Source organism: Hevea brasiliensis, chromosome 2 (genome assembly GCF_030052815.1).
Source record: "Hevea brasiliensis isolate MT/VB/25A 57/8 chromosome 2, ASM3005281v1, whole genome shotgun sequence".
Lineage (NCBI taxonomy): Eukaryota > Viridiplantae > Streptophyta > Magnoliopsida > Malpighiales > Euphorbiaceae > Hevea > Hevea brasiliensis.
This window is the reverse complement of record NC_079494.1, coordinates 107,595,046-107,616,638: the sequence shown is the minus strand read 5'-3', so window position 1 is coordinate 107,616,638 and position 21,593 is coordinate 107,595,046. Positions and strand designations below refer to the sequence as shown.

The following is a 21,593-nucleotide window of genomic DNA, read 5'->3' as shown; positions in this document are numbered from 1 at the left end:
AATAATTAAATTTAAATTTAAATAGAATGATTTTACAAGTATCCTAATCGTTTATTGTAATACTTAATTCCTATGATTAACCTAATAGAGAATTTTTATCACATTCCTAGACCGAAATAATTCTCTTTGTTTTATTTTGATATCAACCTCAATTTATGTATTAATATAAAATATATTTTATAAAATAATTTTAAGTTATATAAAAAATTATTTTAATTTAAAACTTATTATTTAATTTCATTAAATTTTAAATGTAATTTTATAAAATAAAACTATATAAAATTTAACGTTGCAAATGTCCTATTTTATCATTTAATTTATAATCAATAATTATATTGGTTCCTATTTGTTTTCCAATCAATTAACATATTCACAATTTAATTTGAGTTAAATAAATATAAATATTTGGAGTCAATTTAATTATTTTCTAAAGAATCTGTTAATTTTCTTTTAACAACAATAAAATATTAAACAATAAAGCCCTGTCACTGTCACTTCGATTCTGTAATACATTGTGAAAATTTTAAAATTTTTATTCTTTTAAAAATCTTATGTATTATTTTATTTAGTTTTTTTTTCAACATTATTAATTTATTATATTAGACATCGTTTATTTTATGAAATGATCAACACATACAGCAGGCTTCTCACATCTCCCTGGAGCATGATGATGTTGAATCCCTGTTCTCTGAACAGGATGAGCCCGATGAAGATACAGTTTTTGCCCTTGGGATAGGCGCTGGATCAGAAGAAGACTACGCATTCACTTCAGAAGAATCCAGTTCAGATACTGAAGCCCATTACCCAACCAATCCAGATCACAGAATCGTTTTTTAGAAGGAATCCTGACGGAACAGTACAGACTTCCTTCCAGCCACCACGACATTCTACAGGATCCTTGCCTGTATTCCAGACCATGATGGTCCAGCCATTAGAAAAGGAATCGGGACTAATGGAATTGGAATAGTGTCTGGGCCATAGGTCGATTGGGAGGATTGGATATGTTGGGCCAGATAAGACGGGTAATGGGATTCAGTATCTGAACTGGATTCTTCTGAAGTGAATGAGTAGTCTTCTTCTGATCCAGCGCCTATCCCAGGGGCAAAAACTGTATCTTCATCGGGCTCATCCTGTTCAGAGAGAACTTACGAGGGATCAATTATTGACAAGGAAGCCATGGGACCCTTGAGAAAACAACTAGCTGAATATCTTTGTGAAATCAACAGCTATTATTGTCTGGTACCTCCCCATGTGAATTGTACATCACTTGGTCCCATCCAGTCTCTCACTGATGAGCCTATTGACTGGACCCATTCCATGTGGTAAGATTCCCAGGATCCGATGGACACAGAGTCACGAGATGCCATTCAAAGCGCTGACCCACCATCTCCTGTACACAGACAGTGGCCAAAGGACTTTTTTGGAATCGACTCTGATGACTCTGACTTTGACACCCTCAATCTGTCCACCACTCCATGATAAAAGTTAAAGTTTTACATGGCAATAATAACAAAATATGATAATTCATTTAATTTTTTAAAATAATTATATAAAATTGATATACAATTAAATAAATATAAATAAAAAAGATTTTTCCCATGTATTTGTGTGGAATTTTAAGCCAGTTGAAATTAAAAAAAAAAATCTCTTAATTAATATTATTTTTCAAGAAAGCCTTAATTATTTTAATGTTATTTTTCTGCTTATTAATCTTAATCTCATATTCACAAGAAATACAATCTTTTCTCTCTTTTACCTCTCTTTTTAATCTTTTTTCATTATTTACCGATTGATTTTGTCTTTTTCTTCTTTTTATATTTTTATGAAAAACATAATATAATTATTTTAAATATGAATGAGATGTTTCAAATAACAAAGATATCATAATAAAAAACTCATCAAAATCATCAATGAAGTCATAAATTTACAATTTCAAGAGCTTACCAGTCATTTTAATAAGATGAATACTAAAGTGCTTCATTGTGTAATATGCTTAAATCTCAATAATTTGTTTTCATTTGTTATTTTATGAAATTTTTTCCTTTAATTTTTATTCTATTTTTGTTACACATAGAAAATTGGAGTGCATTATTTCTTTTTTTTTATCATCAAAAAGATTAAATTTTATTAATGAAATAAAATTTAAAAAATAGAAGAAAAACACTGGAACCAAATAAAACAACCACTAAAGCAAGAAATGAGAGTTTTTTTTTTCTTGTTAGTTCCTGTTCTAAATAATATATTTTTTTTTTCATGTGAACTAAGTAAAATTTTATTGACCCATTAATTCAAATCCTTGGCTCCACCACTGGATATATATTTATATCATTTATGTTTAAGTATTTTTACATTTTAATAATATTATCAAAGTATAGAAAATAACTTAGTACTTGTTTGGTATTGCAGATGAAAGGCTAAAATTATTTTTCTGAATAAAAATATTATTTTATATACTATTAAAAAAAATAATTTGGAAAAAATAGTTTTGTTATTTTAGTATTTTTAGGACTAACACTTATCAATTTTAATTTTAAATTATTTTTGAATACTCTCTAACTAGTATATTTAAAAAAATAATTATTTTAATCATAGTTCCAATAATAATGTCAAACAGACCCTTATTCTTTTAAAATGAGGAAATTACTTTTGTAACATCCCAAAAATTTTAAATTTATTATTTTATGAGTGATATTGATATTTTAATTTTATTTAAATTTTAAGAAAATTATTTGAGATTTTTCGGATTTTAAAAATCGGGTTCGATTTTCCGAAAATATAAACTTTGATGATTTTTAAAAATTAATTTAAAGACCACGTGGTAAAACTAAAAATATATTTGGAGTCTACGAATTTTTTTGAGTTTTCTGAAATTTTTTCGGAATTTTTGGACCTCGTTTTCGGTCCCAAGGCAGAGTAAAAATTTAAAATTTTGTATTCTGAATCGAACCGGCCGAATCGAACCGGACCGGATCGGACCGATCGAATCGGACCGGCCTTCTTCCTTTTTCTTCCTCTCCCGCGCACGTTTCTCCTCCTCTCTTCCTCTCCCGTTTTCTCTCTCCTCCCTCCTCCCCTTGCCGCGCCGCCACCTCCCCAGCCACCCCAGCTTGCCGGCGCGCCTCCCCACCCCTTCACCACGGCTGGCCAACGCCCCAGGCGGCCGGAAAACGCGCGCGAATGCCCCCTTAGGCGCGCGCGACTTTTCGTCTTCTCGGCCAAAATCCGGCCGATCCGGCCACCAATCGGACCGGGTCTTGTGTCTAAATCCATCTACTCGTCGAGAGCTTTCCATAGACACCAAGAACACCGAAATCCATTGAGCGGTTTGTCCAATTTTTGTCCGGGAAGTTTTAGCCCATTTTAACTTTTGGACTAGATTTCTCGCAAACCGTGAACCCCACGAAAAAACCAAGAGTACCAGAGCGCTCCACTCGTCGAGAGCTTCGCGGCGACATAAATTTCGAATTTTTTCGACACCGTTTTTCGGTGGGTCCCGCGGAACTTCGCAGTGTTTTTCCGAGCATTAAATGAGCTTAGAAAATTCCGTAAAATTTATGTAATAACCCCCGTGTTGTGGGCTTCGTGTAGGTATCCTCAATTCGCGGAAATTCTACAGTGGTCTGGGTCTGTGAATTTCCGGCCAGACAGACCCGCTACCGGAAAAGTCTCCGAACTGGATCGAGGTTTTGGCTATCCCACCATTATCAGACATTCCGAGCCCGTTCCCGAAGTCGGAATCGGCAAAGGTAAACCCGAACCTTACTTTTTCGTAATTTTCTAGTGCTTAAATAGGATTAAAAATCCATAAAATATTCTTGGTAGCTCAGAAAATTATGATTCTTTTTGCAATAGCCTAGTAATATTGCTAAGGACCGCGGGGCAAAGTTTTAGAATTTTTAGAGCTTGTTTGGGTATTTTTTGCAAAAATGATCAATTATAAGGACTAAATTGAAATATAAAAAATATAGATGGATGACTGATTTGATGGGCCCAGGAGGGGCTGTGTGATGTGATTGAATTGTGGATATATGAGTTGCGAATATAGAAGTGTGTTTTGAGCCCTTTTGCAGGTTGGGTAGGTCCTAGGTATAGGGGAGACTCTGCCGGATTTTCGGCACGACTTAGGACGTATTTGGTCTTTTCATGATTTGTATTGAGTCAATTGTGTTAAATAATTGTAATGTAATTGTCAGGTGAGCCGGGACAACCTTCTTCCTCCGCCCAGCCGCCACAGTGACCGCTGTCAAGTCTGTGAGTAAAATATTAATTTTAATTGTAATTTCGATATTATTATATGTTTAAGCATGCCCATGCATCACTTATATGTATGTATCTATGTAGTTAAACTCTAGGCACGTTTTATGTTACATTCATAACTGTTAAAGTGCCATGGATGTTGTTGTGGTAATTTGGAGCAGTGTGTGTGCGTTGGCGTGCGTGTGATGTGGTGTGTACTATGGATAGGACGGGTAGTCACGGCTTGAGATCTTCGCTGGGACCCGATCCTTCGGGGGTAGTCACGGCTTGAGTTCTTCGCTGGGACCCCGATTTGGTTTATTAAGCGAAAGTCCGGCTTGAGTTCTTTGGCACTGAGTTGGATTTAAGAGAGCTGTATAGGGGATCAGCTCCCATATATTATGATTGATATTACTGGGTGTGTGAGTGCTCCAAATTACCTTTTTGCTGTTATGATGTGAATTTGTTGCTGATGTTGCATTTCACTCTACAGGATGCATTAGTTTCAGATAGTTATAGAGATTATGGTTAAAATTGATATTTTACTCTCTGAGTCGAACGCTCACTCCTGTTCAATATTTTTCCAGGCCACAGGAGGATATTTTTGAGGTTAACCTGCTTTCTCCCTCGCAGGTTATTTATTCATGTTTGTGTAATTCTATAAATTTCTAGAATTTCCGCATGTGTTAGAAATATTTAATTGATTTGGGTCTGTAATATAAATTGTTATTTTGGACCTGTAAAATTATTATCACAAGCATGTTTGATGGACTGGATGAGGGAGCTGAGCTCCCATTTATTTTTATGTTGATATGAGTATGTGGAGGGTGAGCTGAGCTCCCCAATTGAGTATTTATTTTGTTTACAGGTCGAGTGAGTCAAAAACTCCCCGTTGAAAGATCTATTTTGTGGCCGGGCTTTGTCGGTTGAATTCTTGAAATTGGGCCCAAATGGGCCTTAGAGTTGGGTTAATGAATAGTTAGGCTTACTACGGGTCTCGGGGGCTTTAGACTGGCCCAGGTCCTAGTGCCGGTCCGGCCCATAGGTTGGGTCGTGACAACTTTCCTTAAAAATTAGTTAGTTTTCCTTTTAATAGGAAAATATTTTCTATTAATCAATTTTTTTGAGTACTTTGAATATTAGAAAATATAAAAAAAAAATTTTATAAAATAAACAAATTCTAAATATTAATATAAAAAATTTTTTATATAAAATAAATATCACGTTAGCAATTGAAACCTTTACATTTTTTTTTTCCACATCCATAAAGAATCATTTGCAATTTTTCATCATGAAGGAGAATGTTACCATCATTTTTTTTTCATAAAGAGAAGGTGTTTAATCTTTAAATTAGAAATGGGAAAAACTCAAATCTTCAAGATAATTATCCATAATTAGTATAGATAGAAACCCTAATTAGTATACATATTGCATTTGCTGGTAGCATCCACCACCCCATCCCTTCACTTGGAATGTAGAATAGTGTACATTTTCTGATTATAAGAAAAATAAAATAAAAATAAAAAATTAGATAGGCAGAATTAATTTTTATAAAATTAATTGAAATTCAATGAATTTTATGAAAAAAAAATTAAAATTTAATAATTTTTATAAAAGTATTCATGAAGTTAGTCACCCGTATAATATTTTCAAAGTTAGTTATTTATTTTAATTAGCTAATTTCAGCAATTATTTTTAATTTTATCTAATTAATTTTAGGAAATTAGACAATTACAAAAATACACATTGTTTGGCTTCCAGCTGACTAATAGTTATTGTTTTCCCCCTTTTTTTCTTTTTTTAATTGTATATAAGACAAATCAGTTGGTGTAGTTTAATTGATCAAATGAGAATCAAATTTTTTTTGTTTTTTCTTCAACTCAAGTTTGTGATAAAATCTAACTAATGATATAAATAGAAATAGGAACAAAAATGGCATCTTATTTATATATATATATATATTATACCTTAAGCTAAGAATCAAAAATTAAATTTCTCCATCCCAAAGTTCCTCAAGTGTCTTGAAAGGGCCTTTATCTGAGATGTAATCTTCACCGCTGGATCCTCTGCTCTGAGGAATCTCACTAATTTTCTTGTTTTCTTCCTCGCTCAACGTCCAGTTGAATATGTCAAGGTTCTCCTTCATTCTTTCTTTGTGGAAACTCTTCACCAATATACAAACTCCTTGTTCATATGCCCACCTCAGACAGATCTGTTTTAATTACATCAATCAATTAATTAACCCCCCTCCCCCTCTGGGGTTTTTAATTATAATATATATATATATATATATATATATATATATATATATATATATATATATATATGTGTGTGTGTGTGTGTATATACACACACACACACATCACAATTATCACTAATACTAAATGAAAAACAAAAATAATTATTAAGAGCACCTGAGCAACACTCTTTCCTTTGGCATTTGCAATCTCCTTGAGCACTTCATTCTCCATAACCCTGTTGCTACCCCTGATGGTTCCTCCTAAAGGAGCATAAGCTATTAAAGCAATCCCATTGGCCTTGCAGAATTCCATTTGCTTCTTTTGTTGCCATAGTGGGTTTATCTCTACCTTTCAAGATCCAAACACCTTTCACTTAATTACCATAACACTAATAATTCACGAATACGATAATCAAAGGATGCACTAGCAAAACTTACTTGATTAATTGCTGGACGAACCTCTGCTATCTCAAGAATGTCTGATAGCTTTTTACAGGAGAAATTGCTCACACCAATGGATTTGGTAAGACCAAGTTTATGGCACTCTTCCATAGCTGCCCATACACCTTTAAAATCCATTGGTAAAAAGTCTTCCTTCTTTATTGGAAACTCATACATCCCTGGTCTCGAGCTTACAGGCCAATGGATCAGATAAAGATCAATGTACTCCAACTGAAGAGCCCTGCATAGCAACAGACAACACGTTCACAGATTAATCTGAAGTAATAATGGGTATTCTTTACTTCTTTTCTTTTTTTATGGACTTAAAGATTGTTGTTTTACTGGAGACTCTTTTGAAGGGCAGGAAGAACAAGATCACTGTGAGCATCGCTGCACCATAGCTTGGAGGTGATGAAGAGCTCCTCCCTGCATTTAATCAAGCCACGAGACACTGCTTCAGCAATGGCTTCGCCTAGAGGCTCCTCTGTCAAGTACAAAGTGGCTGTATCAAAGTGTCTATAACCAAGCTCGATTGCTTGGAGAATCGCTGTTTTAATTTCATCAGAACCTACTAGAGGGGAAGTTGCTGTTCCCATTCCCAATAGTGGCATTCTTTGGCCAGAGCTAAGAAGCACTTCTGGGATGTTAACCAATGCATTGTCATCCATCTCTAATCTGCAGAGTTTGAAAAAAAAAATTTCCCTTAAAAGTTTACAGTATAAAAAGTTTCCAAACTATGCTGTTTGATCTTTTCTTGTTCAATATAGGATACAGAATTGGAGCATTTACAGTGTTTTTAATTAGTTTAATAAAATGAATGGTTATTATGTTGTTTAGTGAATGTGGTTTAGATGTAATGTAGGTTAATAAGTTGATATTAATATTTCTGAGAGATAACTGTTTCCGAGATGAAAGTTTTGCCATTCGTTTGATTGCTTGGTGAAATGGAAGCCTTGTAATCTTGTTGTAGGTGACCCATCTTGCAGTTCAGTTCTCATCATTGAATTGCTTCTATTCTATTCTATGAGAGTTTTTCATTTTGGGTCATGAGTGGAGTGGGCAATAAGCCCATCTTGCGCTTTTTTTTTTTTTAAACAATTGGGTGATGTCCATCTCTTTTAATTCTTACCTATGTCAATTAATTATTGCTTTCTTGCACCTTGAGAAAATAATAATAGAGATTTTCTTCTTTCTTTTTTCTGTAAATTCAAGATTTGTGCTACTCTTTATAATATATGTATGTATAACATGTTGGGGTATGCATTTTTCGGTTATATTGATAAATCAAATTAAACATTTGATTATTTTGATAAAAATAAATTTGATTCAGTTTAATTTTCAATTAGTTATCATGACTCAAAGTATAGGCTGGACCGGCACTAGGACTTGAGTCAGCATAAAGCCTCCAAAACCTGTAGTAAGCTTAACTATTCATTAGCCTAACCTTGAAGCCTATATACAAGCTCAATTTCAAGAAATTAACCAAACAGAGTCTGGCTATAAACTCAACCATCCAACGGAAAGTTTTTAGCTCACCCGACCTATAATCACAATATACGTATATATGGGGAGCTCAACTCTCCCTCACAATTATCAACAACTCAATATAAAATCAAATGAGAGTCCAAATCCCTCATCCAATATGGTCATCCATCCACTCATTCCACATACATAGATTAATAAGTTCACAATTCCAAAATAATTAATCTTACAATCCCAAATTAAGTAAAATGATTCTACATATGTGAAGATCTATAATTTAAATTTAACAATACAAAATACTGAAATAACAGCTAGTAGACCTGCGATGTAGGAAGTAAGTTAAACACAAGAATAAACTCTCCTGTAACCTGAAAAAAAGGGTAAACAGGAGTAAACGTTCGACTTATAGAGTAAGATATTGATTTTAAAAATAATTTCTATAACTATCTAATTCTAATGCATCCCTAAGGATGAAATGCAATACCGATCAACAATTTTCACTAACTTCAAACAATATTCGCCCAAAGAATAATTTGAAGCACTCACACACACATGTACCATATCAAATAAAATATATATGAGAGCTGATATTCTATACAACTCTCTTAATCTAAAACCTGTCAGCGAGATCAACTTAAGCAGGATTTTCGCTTAATAATCCAATTGCTGGAGTCAGTGAGCACAACTCAAAGCCGTACTCACCCCGACTTCCTCAAAAAGTACCGGGCCCCAAGTGAGACAAGCTCAAGCTGATTTGTCAGTCCTACCCATATCCATCACACCATACCACACGCATAACGATACATGCACACAGCTCCAAATTACCATAATGCGACATCCACATCTATTTTTGCAATTAAGAAAATGCAACATAAAACGTGCCTAGTATTTAGCTATATACATATATTTATATGTGATGCATGAGCATACCTTGAATATATAATAATATTGAAATTGTAATTAAAATTAATATCTACTTACAAATTAACCGTTGATCATTGAGGCGGTTGGGCGGAGGAGGAAGGCTAGCCTGGTTCACGTAAATATTATATAAAAAATTTTATCAATATTTATTCAAACAAAACTTCAATGAGTCAAAGGATAAATCATAAGTTTTGCTAAAAATCAGGCAGAGTTTCTTATATACCTAAGACCTACCCAACCTACAAAATAATCAAAATAACACTTCAATACACAAATCTCACATCCACATCTCATCATCATCATATGGCCCCTCCTAGGCCCTTCAAAATAGTCAATACTCACAATTTTGAAAAATTATATTTTAGTCCCTATAACTATCATTTTATCATAAATCATTCAAACGAGCTCTAAAATTTCTAAAATTCTGTTCTGCGGTCTTTAACAATATTATAAGTTAATACAAAAAGATTTATAATTTTTTAGTTATCCACGAATATTTTATAGATTTTTATTCTAAATACGACACTAGGTAATTGAAGAAACTTAAGGTTCGGGTTTACCTATATCAATTCTGATGCTTGCAACATGTCCAAGGCATATGAAATTGGTAGGATAGACTATAACTTCGACCCGAATTGAAAGTTGTTCTGGTAGCCTGTTTGTCATGCTCGAAAATACAGACTCGAGCAACAGTCAAATTTCCTCTAAATGAAAGTACCTATGTTAAGCTCATAATGCCAGGGGTTAGAATAAAATTGTTAAAAAAATTAAATAAACTCATTTGGAGCTCAAAAAAACACTGCAAAGTTTGAGGGACCCATCAAAATTTTGGTGCTGAAAAATTTTAAAATTTATATGATTGCGAAGCTCCTGTTAAGTAGAACACACCGGTACTCTGAGAATTTTTGTGGGGTTCCCGGTTTGGGAGAAATTTAGCCCCATAAATCGAAATGGGCTAAAACTTCTCAGGCAAAAATTGAATAATCTAACTGATGAAAATTTGTGATCTTAGTGTCTATAAAAAGCTCTTGAGGTATAGATGAATTTTGGGACAAGACCCAGTTCGATTGGTGGCCGGATCGGCTGGATTTTGACCGGAAAAGTGAAGGGTTGCGCGCACGCACAGGGAGGTTGAAGCCGTATTTTAAGGCATTTAGGGCGGTAATCGGTGGTAAGAGAGGTGCTAGGCGGTGCACTAGTGAGTTGGGAGGGTGGGGTGGTGGTTGGCCGATGAGGAGAGGAGAGAGAAAACGTGAGAGAGAGGGATGGTGTCGGGGCGCAAGGGAGAAGGGAAAGAAAAAGAAAATGGCCACTGGTTCGATTCAACCAGTCTGACCCGATCTGGTTTGATTCGGCTGGTTCAATTTATGATACTTAAAATTAAATTTTTACTCTGCCCTGAGATAAAAAATGAGGTCCAAAAATTTTGAAAAAATTACCGAAATCTCAGAAAAATTTTTGGAATTCAAATATATTTTTAGTTTTACCACATATCTTTAAATTAATTTTTAAAAATTAATAAAATTTATTATCTTAAAAAAATCAAATCCGATATTTAAAATTTAGAAAAATTTTAAATAATTTTCATAATATTTTATATAATAAAATAATTATATTTACATATAAAATAATTATTTAAAAATTAGAAGTGTTACGTTAGTAATAATAAAAGTTTTTAATTTTTAATTATTGATTCGGTTATCTTTAATTTGATAACTGAACTAAAAGAAATAACTAAATTTTTTATTAATTAATATATTAGTTATAATTTTATTAATAATATATTATTTATAATTGTTATTTTTATGATTTTATAATATTTTTTCTCTTATTAATATTAAATCATATATATTATTTTTAAAAATAAAAAATTATAAATATATTTTTATTATCAATTAATTAATTAATAATATAAAGTATATATTTTATTTTTTCAATTAATTCAGTTATAACCAATAATAGAAATTTCAGTTTTTTCTCATTTTGATTTGATTCCATTAATAATTTTAAAGTCAATTACTTGAAAAATTGATTAATTTTAATTCAATTTCACTTTTTTTTATAACTTATAATTGATTTTTATATAATTTAATTAATTATAATAAAATCAATTTCATTTATACAATCATTAACACAAATATATTATATAACATATCTTCTTTTAATTAGAATATATATATATATATATATATATATATATATATATATATTAAATTTTGTAATGTATTGAAAAGATATTAAAAAAATAAATGTATGAAATTGATTTTGACTTCCTTACTTTAGTTTAATTCAGTTTGGATTGAATTCAATTCAATTAAAATTTTATTGAAAAATAAAATAAAATAAAAATAATGATCTAAATTTAATATTTTTCTATTTGTATTTAATTTTCAAATTTGGTTCGAAAAAGAAAGGGCAGTGGTTGGCAGGTTGCATTCTTCAATGGTGGGACCCATTGGTTTCCAAAATTCTGTGTCTTCTACTGGCAGATGCATTATTATGTGCTTAAAACATGCACCAGACATGGAAAAAGCGTCATTAGACAATAACTACTGTGTGCCATAAATCCCATGGCCAAACGAAAATGGTTGTGGATATTCAATTAATGAGAAGTCTTTTAAACTTTGTTTTTTATTTTTTAATATAATAAAAAATTTTCATTTGAATATAAATTAAGTAATTTAATATAATTATTTAAATATAGTTTTAGAAGAATATGACCCTTCTAAAAATTTAAAAATAATCCAACGTAAATGATATTTTTTTAATAGATATGTGAATAATAATTACTAATTAAATTTTTTTTATAAATAATTTGAATTATTATTCGAATGCAAGATGTCACAGCTGACTATGTCAGCTAAAGCTAACGGTGGGTGCCTTATGAGGATATTCTGGGACGGAGGAAATGTCAAACCCAACCAACCATATTGTCTCCTCTAATCCTCTTAGTTCTCTTTGGCTTGAGCAAAATGGGACTCCTTCCATGTCCGTTTCCTTGCACCACTGAGAAAGAATCTCAGTCCCACTCTAACAGCCTCCGCTCATTAGAATCATCTGCCTCCGCCTCCTCCCTCTCTTCTCAAATAAGTCTACCATCTGTCCCTTCCCTTATTCCACCATCTTCTCAACAGCATGATCATCAAATCTCCGTCGTCTACCACCAATGCCTGGCCACACTCGGTGGCCACTCTTCTTACGTATTCTCCCTCACTCTGGCCGGGAACCTCCTCTATAGTGGCTCTTCAAACAGCGAGATGCGAGCCTGGAGGCGAGACCCTTCAAATTCTGTACATCCAGACTCAACTGATAAAATAGTAGCTACCAGTATTGGAGCCTTTAAGTCGCTAGTTATTGTAGGAGATAGGCTCTTCAGCGCTCACCAGGATTGCAAGATCCGTGTATGGAAAATTAACAACAATAACGACGATATGCACCAAAAGTATAATTGCATAGCCACTCTCCCCACATTGAACGATCGTTTCTTGAGGTTCTTTTCAGGAAAGAACTATGTACAAGTGAGGAGACACAAGAAATGCACATGGGTTCACCATGTTGACACCGTAACAGCGCTAGCAATTTCAAGGGATGGCTCTCTTCTCTTTTCTGCTTCTTGGGACCGGACGTTCAAGGTGTGGCGAACCTCAGATTTTAGATGTTTAGAGTCAGTTTCTAATGCGCATGATGACGCCATCAATGCCATGATATTGTCAAATGATGGATTTGTTTATACGGGTTCGGCTGACAAGAAAATTAAGTCATGGAACAAACAGGCAGGAAAGAAGAAGTATTCCCTGGTGGCAACAATGGAGAGGCACAACTCAGCAGTTAATGCTTTAGCTCTTAGTACAGATGGGTCTGTGCTGTATTCTGGAGCTTGTGATCGATCTATTCTTGTTTGGGCAAAAGATGCAAATAATAGCAGCGGTGGTGGACATATGGTGGCGGCAGGTGCGCTTAGAGGGCACACCAAGGCAATTTTGTGCTTGGCAGTTGTGTCAGATTTGGTATGCAGTGGATCAGCTGATAAAACAGTTAGGATTTGGAGGAGAGGGGTAGAGAAGAATTATTATTGTTTGGCAGTTTTTGAAGGACATAGAGGACCAGTTAAGTGCTTGACTGCAGCTATTGACCAAAGTGATAATAATGGTAGAGGTAGTGTTCCTGATTCAGCTGGTACCTCTTATCTTGTTTACAGTGGTAGTTTGGATTGTGATATTAGAATTTGGCATATATACTTGGGTTCCAATTCTTCGATTTCATAGAAATTTATTTCTTTCTTTACGATTAAAATGGTAATCTTGTACATAACAATGAACAAATTTGCTGTTACATTTAATTACTTTGTATTCGATTATAATTAATATGTGTTAGCATTAACATTTTCACTAAATAAGAAAATAGTGTTCTCAGATGATTTTAGAGGAGAGTTTCCATCTATTTTGTGATTTATTATATTCTTAAAATACCTTAGTACAAATTTAAAATTACATAAATTATAATAATTAAATATAAAAATCGAATTAATAGCCCAATAAATGAATATTTATCTCATAAAGCAAGAAATTAAGAGTTCAAAACCTAATCGCTACTATATATCACATTTAAATATTTATAAAAAAAAAAAAGAATTTTCCCTTTTGAAATATAGTTGACACTATACAATTAATATTTGAAGCTAGCAACAAGTTTCCTATATTCGTTGGACTTTATATTATGAGCAAATTAGAAGGAAAACTTAGGATAGCAATATTTGATCAAATTCTAATAGTTTATATATTAAGCATTATTATTGCAACTATTTTTATAAAAAAAAGAAATTAATTATTGATTATAACAATTTCAAAATAATTGAAAATTCAGTAGCTTTTGCATTGTCCAAAGGCATATGTGTGTGTATGTGAACCATAAACTTCATTTCAGAATAAAAGATGATACTTAAATTGATAGAAAAGTTGAAATTGTATATCAAAAGCTCCCAATGACAGTGGACCTACCTGCATTTATTGTTTTTGTATATGAAATTGGCAAATAATGCACAAGTTAGAGGATGCATGCCCCACATGTTTCCTGCATATTTTCTCCTTCTGCATCAACGTATGTCCTTTAATTCTTATACAATTATTTTTTTTTTGTCATCATTCATCAACAAAGAACAATTTCATTCAATTAGCTACAACGACCTCTATTGAAGAAAAGCAATCCACTGTGTTGTTTGATTAAGGATTTATAGGCTATTAATTATTGGTCTGAATAAAATATCTTCGTAAAATTTTCTACCCGTAATAATTGGAAAAAATCAAATAGGTCCCTATATTTTCAGTCAATATCAAATAAACCTAAAATTAAGTTTTAAATAAAATAAATTCCTCTATTTTTTAATTAAGACCAAATAAATCCACATTTAACAAATTTTTATTTTTTAGTAATAAAATATTATTTTTCTGATTTTTAAATAATAAAATGTTTAATGATAATTTTAATATTAAATAATTTTTATTCACCATGTTTTTCAATTTCTTTTTTTTAATTTTATTTTAATTAAACCTAATAAATAATTTTAATATTTGAAATTAGGAAAAAATAATATTTTATTAGATATGGATATTTTTGGCCTTGTTAAAAGTACATGGGCATATATGGCACAAAATTTAATTTTAAACTTATTTGACCTTTTAGTGAAAATAGAGGGACTTATTTAGACTTATTTGAACTTTTTCCATTAATTATTTATGTCTTCCTTTTGTCATATGATTTTAAAAAAGAAAAAATCCCACCCACCCTAAAACATTTTTCATAAATAGTGGGTTCATCATGTCTCCCTTCAATTCAGATATCATCTTCAATGAAAATGAAAAAAGAAATCCAATCCGACACAACTCATGGAAAGACTGATAATGCCCTTATAATCCTATTCAAAACCAAAATAAAGAAGAACAAACATGTTGCAGCATCTTCTTTACTTATTATTAGCTTCTCTGCTTAAGGATTTGCTTCCAACAGAGATGGCCAAGGATCAAAATATCATCAGAAATTAACCTTTGTATCTCTGCAAGTTGAAAGTAGTGTTAATATCTCTGAGAAGAAACCAGCTGCGTACATGATTCAGAATCCATTATTTAAGGTGATGTGCACAAAGAAAAATATATATATAGAAGATAGACTTATTTCTCTTTCCAACTCTTTTCTTTTAACAAATTAGATAGAATCAACTCTAATTAACTTGGGCATCCATGTTCAGAGGATCTTATCAAAAACTAATTGATGCTACTCACCCAAATACTATAGGGCATTCGCCCCTCGGATCAGGACAAAAGGCGTCCGCCCATAAAAGATACATCCAGGACGTTCGCCCACCGAGTTGGTATAAGAACACTCACCCAAACTATGATCACCCAACAGATCCTACACCAACATGAACTCTATTACCAAGGTAGTTTGGGATACGTGGGATCAATTACTATTATGTCTCAATATTCCTAATCTCTATGGGAGTCAGTGCCTCTATATATATGTATATATATATATATATGTATATATATATATATATATGTATATATACATATATATGTATATATATATATATATATATATATATATATATATATATATATATATATATATATATATATATATATATATATATATATATATATATATATATATATATATATGAAGATTAATAGGTACACATATTTTATTCTTTATTCTCTCAACTCTATTATTATTCTTCAAAACCCAAATACTGTGCATTCCTGTTGTATAGATCCACACTTGTGGAGATTCCTGTAACAGTATCACTATTTGATTCTATTGTAGATTCTTGTTTTATTTTTTGGGTGGGTATCATTATATTGGCTAGAATTAATGTTTATAAACAACAATAACTAAACCTTAATTTCAAATTAATTGGAATTATGAACTTTTAAAAAAAAAAAAAAAAAAAACACAGAAATACCAAGAATATATCACTCCAACCCTATCATGAAATAATCAAGAATAAATCCTATCAGGAGGGTCTTGAATAATATGAATGCCTAGAGGGAAGGATTTGGCATAGAAAGCAAACCAATCCGCAGAGAAATTAACCTCACGAAAAGCATGAATGACGAAAAACATGAATTACATTAGCTTGCATGAACCCAAACAAAATTCGCTGAATAGAGTTGACTAAAGAAACACAGCAACAAATTGGAGGGGATGCCCTTGAGAGGATAGCCGCTACACGCAAATTATCACATTCAGTAATAACAATACCTAAATCTCTAGCTAGTTTTAGCCCTTGAAAAGCATCCCATAGTTCTGCTTTGACAATAAAGCATTTCCCTAGGTTAGAAGTGAACCTTCTTACCTTGGCAACATGCCATCCTTTTTTATCATTCAATTCTGTTAGACATTAGGTTCACATTAATATTTATGATTTGGGAATCCTTGATTGTACTTTAGCACAGTTTAGTAACAATGTGTTAAAGCCCTTTGCTCATTTAACAGTATACTTAGATGTCGTTACAGTGTATGCTTAGGTGAGCACATCTTAACGTTTATGTAATAAAGATTGAGATGACTGAATTTATGCTGACTATTAATCTATTCCAATCCTACTCTTTTATCCAAACTTGAAACCGAGCTATGTTTTAATTTACCAAGTTCAAATACACAGTTAGAATTAATATTTATAACAAGTTATTTATTTATTAATTACTCATTTTCAGTTTCTCACATGATATCATGAATATGCCTTTTTTTCCATAGAAATGTGGCAAGCTGAAACAGTACACATTAATTTATAATTTATATTATCTTCAAATGTTTCATAATGAGTTGTAAAGATTTAATCCATTTAAGTGAGATGATCTAGTCAGGTTAAAAGTAATCATGAACATTCCCATCTTATTTCACTTTCTAGAAAAACCTACCTTCACCTAACTCTAGGAGAACCCGTGTTTCTTCTGCAAGAGTAAAAACAAGAAATGCCATCGTCATTTATTCCAGAAGCTTGACATTTATCTCAAGGGTTTGCTAAATGAAAGTGAAAGACTAGCCTATTTATTCAAATTCTTGATGTAATCGTCACTTTTGACCTGAGCTTATTTTTATATTTAAGTGATGGTAACCTGCAGTGAGAACAATGAATTGATTCAGCAGTAGGAAATTTATCAGAATCACTTAATTTTTAATTACTGAAATTCATGTCAAATTAGTCATAGCATAACGAAGATCTCTTTAGTTTTAACTTTTGATGTGGGTGCAATCCCTCTAAATTGAGTTCTGAAGCACATATGGAATGTGATTTGCATGAGAATGACAAAAACGTATATAAACCTATTTCAGAGCACAGAGCCAACTCTATACCCAAAATGTTAGTGTGGGCAAGTCTCAAGTGTCGTGAGCATTCAGAAATATCTATTTATCAGTATGAACCAATTAAGTGGTTGATCCAATTTATAGCGTATTGAGTTGCTTGCAAGATATCTGACATTCGGCATAATAAAAATTCGGTTTGTTCTTTAAATAAGTTGAGTTTAAACCTAACTTTTAGACTCATTTAATAAATAAACTAAATTTGAGCTTATTGATGCGCAACTCATTAAGGCTCACGAACTAGCTTATTTAATAGATTAGTGAGCTGACTAGTGAACTAATTCATGAGCTAATTTGTTTAACTGAAATTATTTTGTTTTAAGCTTAGTATTTTTAATCTTATCAAAACTATGTAGTTTTGAACCTTATAATTTTAAATTTAAAATTCATTAAGGCTGTAAATGTGTTGAGCTGCTCAATACTTAACTTAATGAAAGCTCGGTTTAGCTTATTCGTTTAGAGCTCATTAATATTCGGTTCATCTAAAAAATAGCTCTAGCTCAAAAAAAATTTTGACAAACAAAATTTTAACTATTCAAAGTTTGATTTAGCTTGATTTGTTTACACTAATAGGCCCCAAATTCAAAGCCAGCACATTTAAAAAAAAGAAAAAAGTATTTGGCAGTTCAATTATTGAATGAACTGTCCAAGATTATATGTCTTTGTGATTTCTGGTTGAAAATTAAAGGATTAATGAATCTTAAGAGTAAATCAGATTTAATAAAAAAAATAAAACTTATATAGTTGATTTTAATTAACTTAAAATTAAAACTTAATTGTTATTTTCTTGTAATAAATGATAGCTTCACCAGCAAAAGATTGTTAACACAGGAAGATAATATAGCCAAAGGGAAAATTGATGTGAAAACAAGGTGACAGCACAGATAAATGTGCCATTCACATCAAGAAATGACCAAAATATGTTCTAACCTCCAGGCTTCAGCTAGAGGATTTTTAAGGACAGACAAAAGATGCAAGTTGATGGTCACTTTCATCATGCACACATAATAAGATTTATGCAAACTTAATCAATTTCAATCTAATAGTTCTGCGACAATGGGATATTGTTCTGTATTACCAATATCCATACTTGAAACCTAATCTAAATTAATTAAAACATAAAACATTTTCTGATACCCAATTGTAACATTAAATAAATTTGTCACCAATTAAGTTTGTAGCGTTGATAATGACAAATAAAGATCTTTGTGATTCTAATCCAACCTTACTGATTTAGTCCATATGAATGTTACACAAGAGTACGCCCATTATGGCCCAATTTTGGAGATAGTTTGGGCCATTTCATATTTTCTTTGGTAAAGTGTTAATGAAATATCTATTAATCAGTAACCCATTTAAGTGATTAATCCAATTTATTGTGTCATAAATGATTTAAACTGCTCGCAAGTTATCTAACATTCAGTATAATAAAAATTTGATTTAATTTGGTTTGTTCTCTAAATAAGTTGAGTTTGAGCTTAATTTTTAGATTCATTTAATAAATAAGTCAATTTGAGTTTATTGATATACGATTCATTAAGGCTCACGAACTGGTTTATTTAATTTATTTGTGAGCCGACTAGTAAACCAATTCATGAGCTAATTTGTTTAACTAAAATTATTTTGTTTTAAACTTAGTATTTTCAATCTTATCAAAACTATTTAATTTTGAACTTCATAATTTTAAATATAAAACTCATTAAGATTGCAAATGTGTTGAGCTGCTCATGACTTCAACTTAATAAAAGTTCATTTGACTCACTCATTTAGAACTCATTAATATTCAGCTCATCTAAAAAATAACTCAAACTCAAAAATATTTTGACAAGCTAAATTTTAACTATTCAAAGTTTGATTTAGCTTGATTCGTTTACTCTAATACGCCCCAAATTCACAGCCTGCACATCTAAAAATAAAGGTATTTAGCAGTTCAATTATTGAATGAACTGTTCAAGATTACATGTCTTTGTGATATCTGGTTGAGATTTAGAGGATTAATTAATCTTATGAGTAAATCAGAGTTAATATCAAAAAAATAAAATTTATAGAGCTGATTTTAATTAATTTAAAATTAAAACTTAATTGTTATTATCTTGTGAAAAATGATAGCTTCACCAGCAAAAGATAGTTAACACAAGAAGATAATATAACCAAAGGGCAAATTGATGTCAACACAAGGTGACAGCACGGAGAAATGTGCCATTCACATCGAGAAATGACCAAAATATGTTCTAGCGTCGTGGCTCCCGCTCTAGGATTTTTAAGGACAGACAAAAGATGCAAGTTGATGGTCACTTTCATAATGTACACATAACAAGATTTATGCAAACCTAATCAATTTCAATCTTATAGTTCTGGGACAATGAGATATTGTTCTGTATTACCAATATCCATACTTGAAACCTCAGCTAAATTAATTAAAACATTAATAAATTTTCTGATACCCAATTGTAAAATTAAATAAATTTGTCACCAATTAAGTTTGCAGTGTTGATAATGACATAAATAAAAGATCTTCTGATTCTAACCTAACCTCATCGATTGAGTCCATATGAAATGTTACCCAAAGGTAGGCCCATAATGGCCCAATTTTGGAGATAGTTTGGGCCATTTTATATTTCTTTGGTAAAGCGTTAATGAAATTTTCCATTAAAGAATATTTTAGAGAAAATGTTGCTCGTTTTCCACGAGCCATGAGAGGATTGCAGTGCTTTGACTAGCATCAGGGTTACCCATTTTTCTAACTTACCCAAAATCCTCGTCAGGCACTCGTCACAGCGCAAATTCCTCTACATTTCCTCAAGTTCGGCGCCTGATTCCCAATTTTCCAATAAAAAGCTGATTTAATATTATATAAAAACTAATAGAAATAAAAATTCTAAATTTTGTAAATAAAAATATTTTCAAATCATCTTAAATATCATTAATTAAAAGCTAATAAATAATTGTATAATTTCTTAAGAGGAGATATGTATATATATTTATATGTCACATGCTCTAAAGACTAAATGAGCAAGACCATGTGTGTTTCAGAAGATGGCTGGTTAATTAACAATTGCAAAAGTCATAGTAAAGAGAATGCAATATTTTCTTCTCACTTCAGATTTACTGAGAGATGGAATTTGACCAGCATTGCAGAGTGCAGAGTTGGGCAGGAGGAGAGATAGAAAAGGTTGAAGTTAATAAGAAATGGAGCCCAAGGCAGGTGAGGTCGCTATGTGCTCCCCAATAAGCTAAAGAAATTATTTGATTCCAAAGGTCGTGACTTTTTTGGTTGCCCCCAAAATTGGAATCATAATCATTAAAATGAGTTAATGTGTTTGAAATTAGGGATCGCAACGGTTTGATATTTTCAGTATTTGATTCGATTGAATTTTATTAAAATGAATTTAATGCGGATAAATTTCGTATTAGGATAAAAAATAATATTTAATATGATCACTTAATGTCCGTTTACTTTTGAAAAATAGTTTTTTATTTTTCATTTTTTATTTTTTAAAAAATATTTTCTATTTTTTATAAAAACTATGAAAAACTTGTTCACCTAAAAATAATAAAAAAATGGTTTTCTAATTAAAAAAATTTTAAATTAAAACATATTTAAAATTTTTATTTTATTTTTAAATTTTCAATATGTATTATTCATTCATTTTATAATAATATGATTAATTTTTTTATCATTATAAATAAATATTTTTATAAATTATTATTCAATTTTAGATATTAAAAAGTTATAGCATAATTTTGATTATAAAAAAGTCATGATTTGAAAAACAGTTAGGAAAAACAAAATCCTTATTATAAAGGAAAATAGAAAAAAACAATTTAAAATTATTTTCTAAATTATAACTAGAAAATTGATTTTTCAGTCATTTGAAAAACTAGCACATGTAAACAGAAAATTCTATTT

The 21,593-nt window shown here is 31.3% G+C and overlaps 2 protein-coding genes across 2 annotated transcripts; one reads left to right on the top strand and one right to left on the bottom strand.

The window, feature by feature from the left end:
* Positions 1-6,208: 6,208 nt before the first annotated feature.
* LOC110658692 (non-functional NADPH-dependent codeinone reductase 2-like) lies at positions 6,209-7,608 on the bottom strand. The gene is made up of 4 exons (XM_021816417.2): positions 7,259-7,608; positions 6,914-7,157; positions 6,651-6,824; positions 6,209-6,448 (listed from the first exon to the last, which is right to left on the bottom strand). The coding sequence occupies exons 1-4, from the start codon at positions 7,582-7,584 to the stop codon at positions 6,224-6,226; spliced, it is 969 nt and encodes a 322-aa protein (XP_021672109.2). The 5' UTR covers positions 7,585-7,608; the 3' UTR covers positions 6,209-6,223.
* Positions 7,609-12,214: 4,606 nt separating this feature from the next.
* Positions 12,215-13,736, top strand: LOC110658727 (protein JINGUBANG). Its single transcript, XM_021816456.2, has one exon. It carries the CDS (start codon positions 12,295-12,297, stop codon positions 13,585-13,587), a length of 1,293 nt encoding a protein of 430 aa, XP_021672148.2. The 5' UTR covers positions 12,215-12,294; the 3' UTR covers positions 13,588-13,736.
* Positions 13,737-21,593: the final 7,857 nt, after the last annotated feature.

Bases quoted from the DNA above. Each gene is read 5' to 3' on its own strand.
- LOC110658727 (XM_021816456.2), top strand. From the start codon at position 12,295: ATGGGACTCCTTCCATGTCCGTTTCCTTGCACCACTGAGAAAGAATCT.
- LOC110658692 (XM_021816417.2), bottom strand. From the start codon at position 7,584: ATGGATGACAATGCATTGGTTAACATCCCAGAAGTGCTTCTTAGCTCT. The intron at 7,158-7,258 runs GTAAAACAACAA...GTTGCTATGCAG, and splicing joins GCCCTTCAAAAGAGTCTCCA to GGCTCTTCAGTTGGAGTACA. The intron at 6,449-6,650 runs GTGCTCTTAATA...TAATTAAAACAG, and splicing joins AAGGAAAGAGTGTTGCTCAG to ATCTGTCTGAGGTGGGCATA.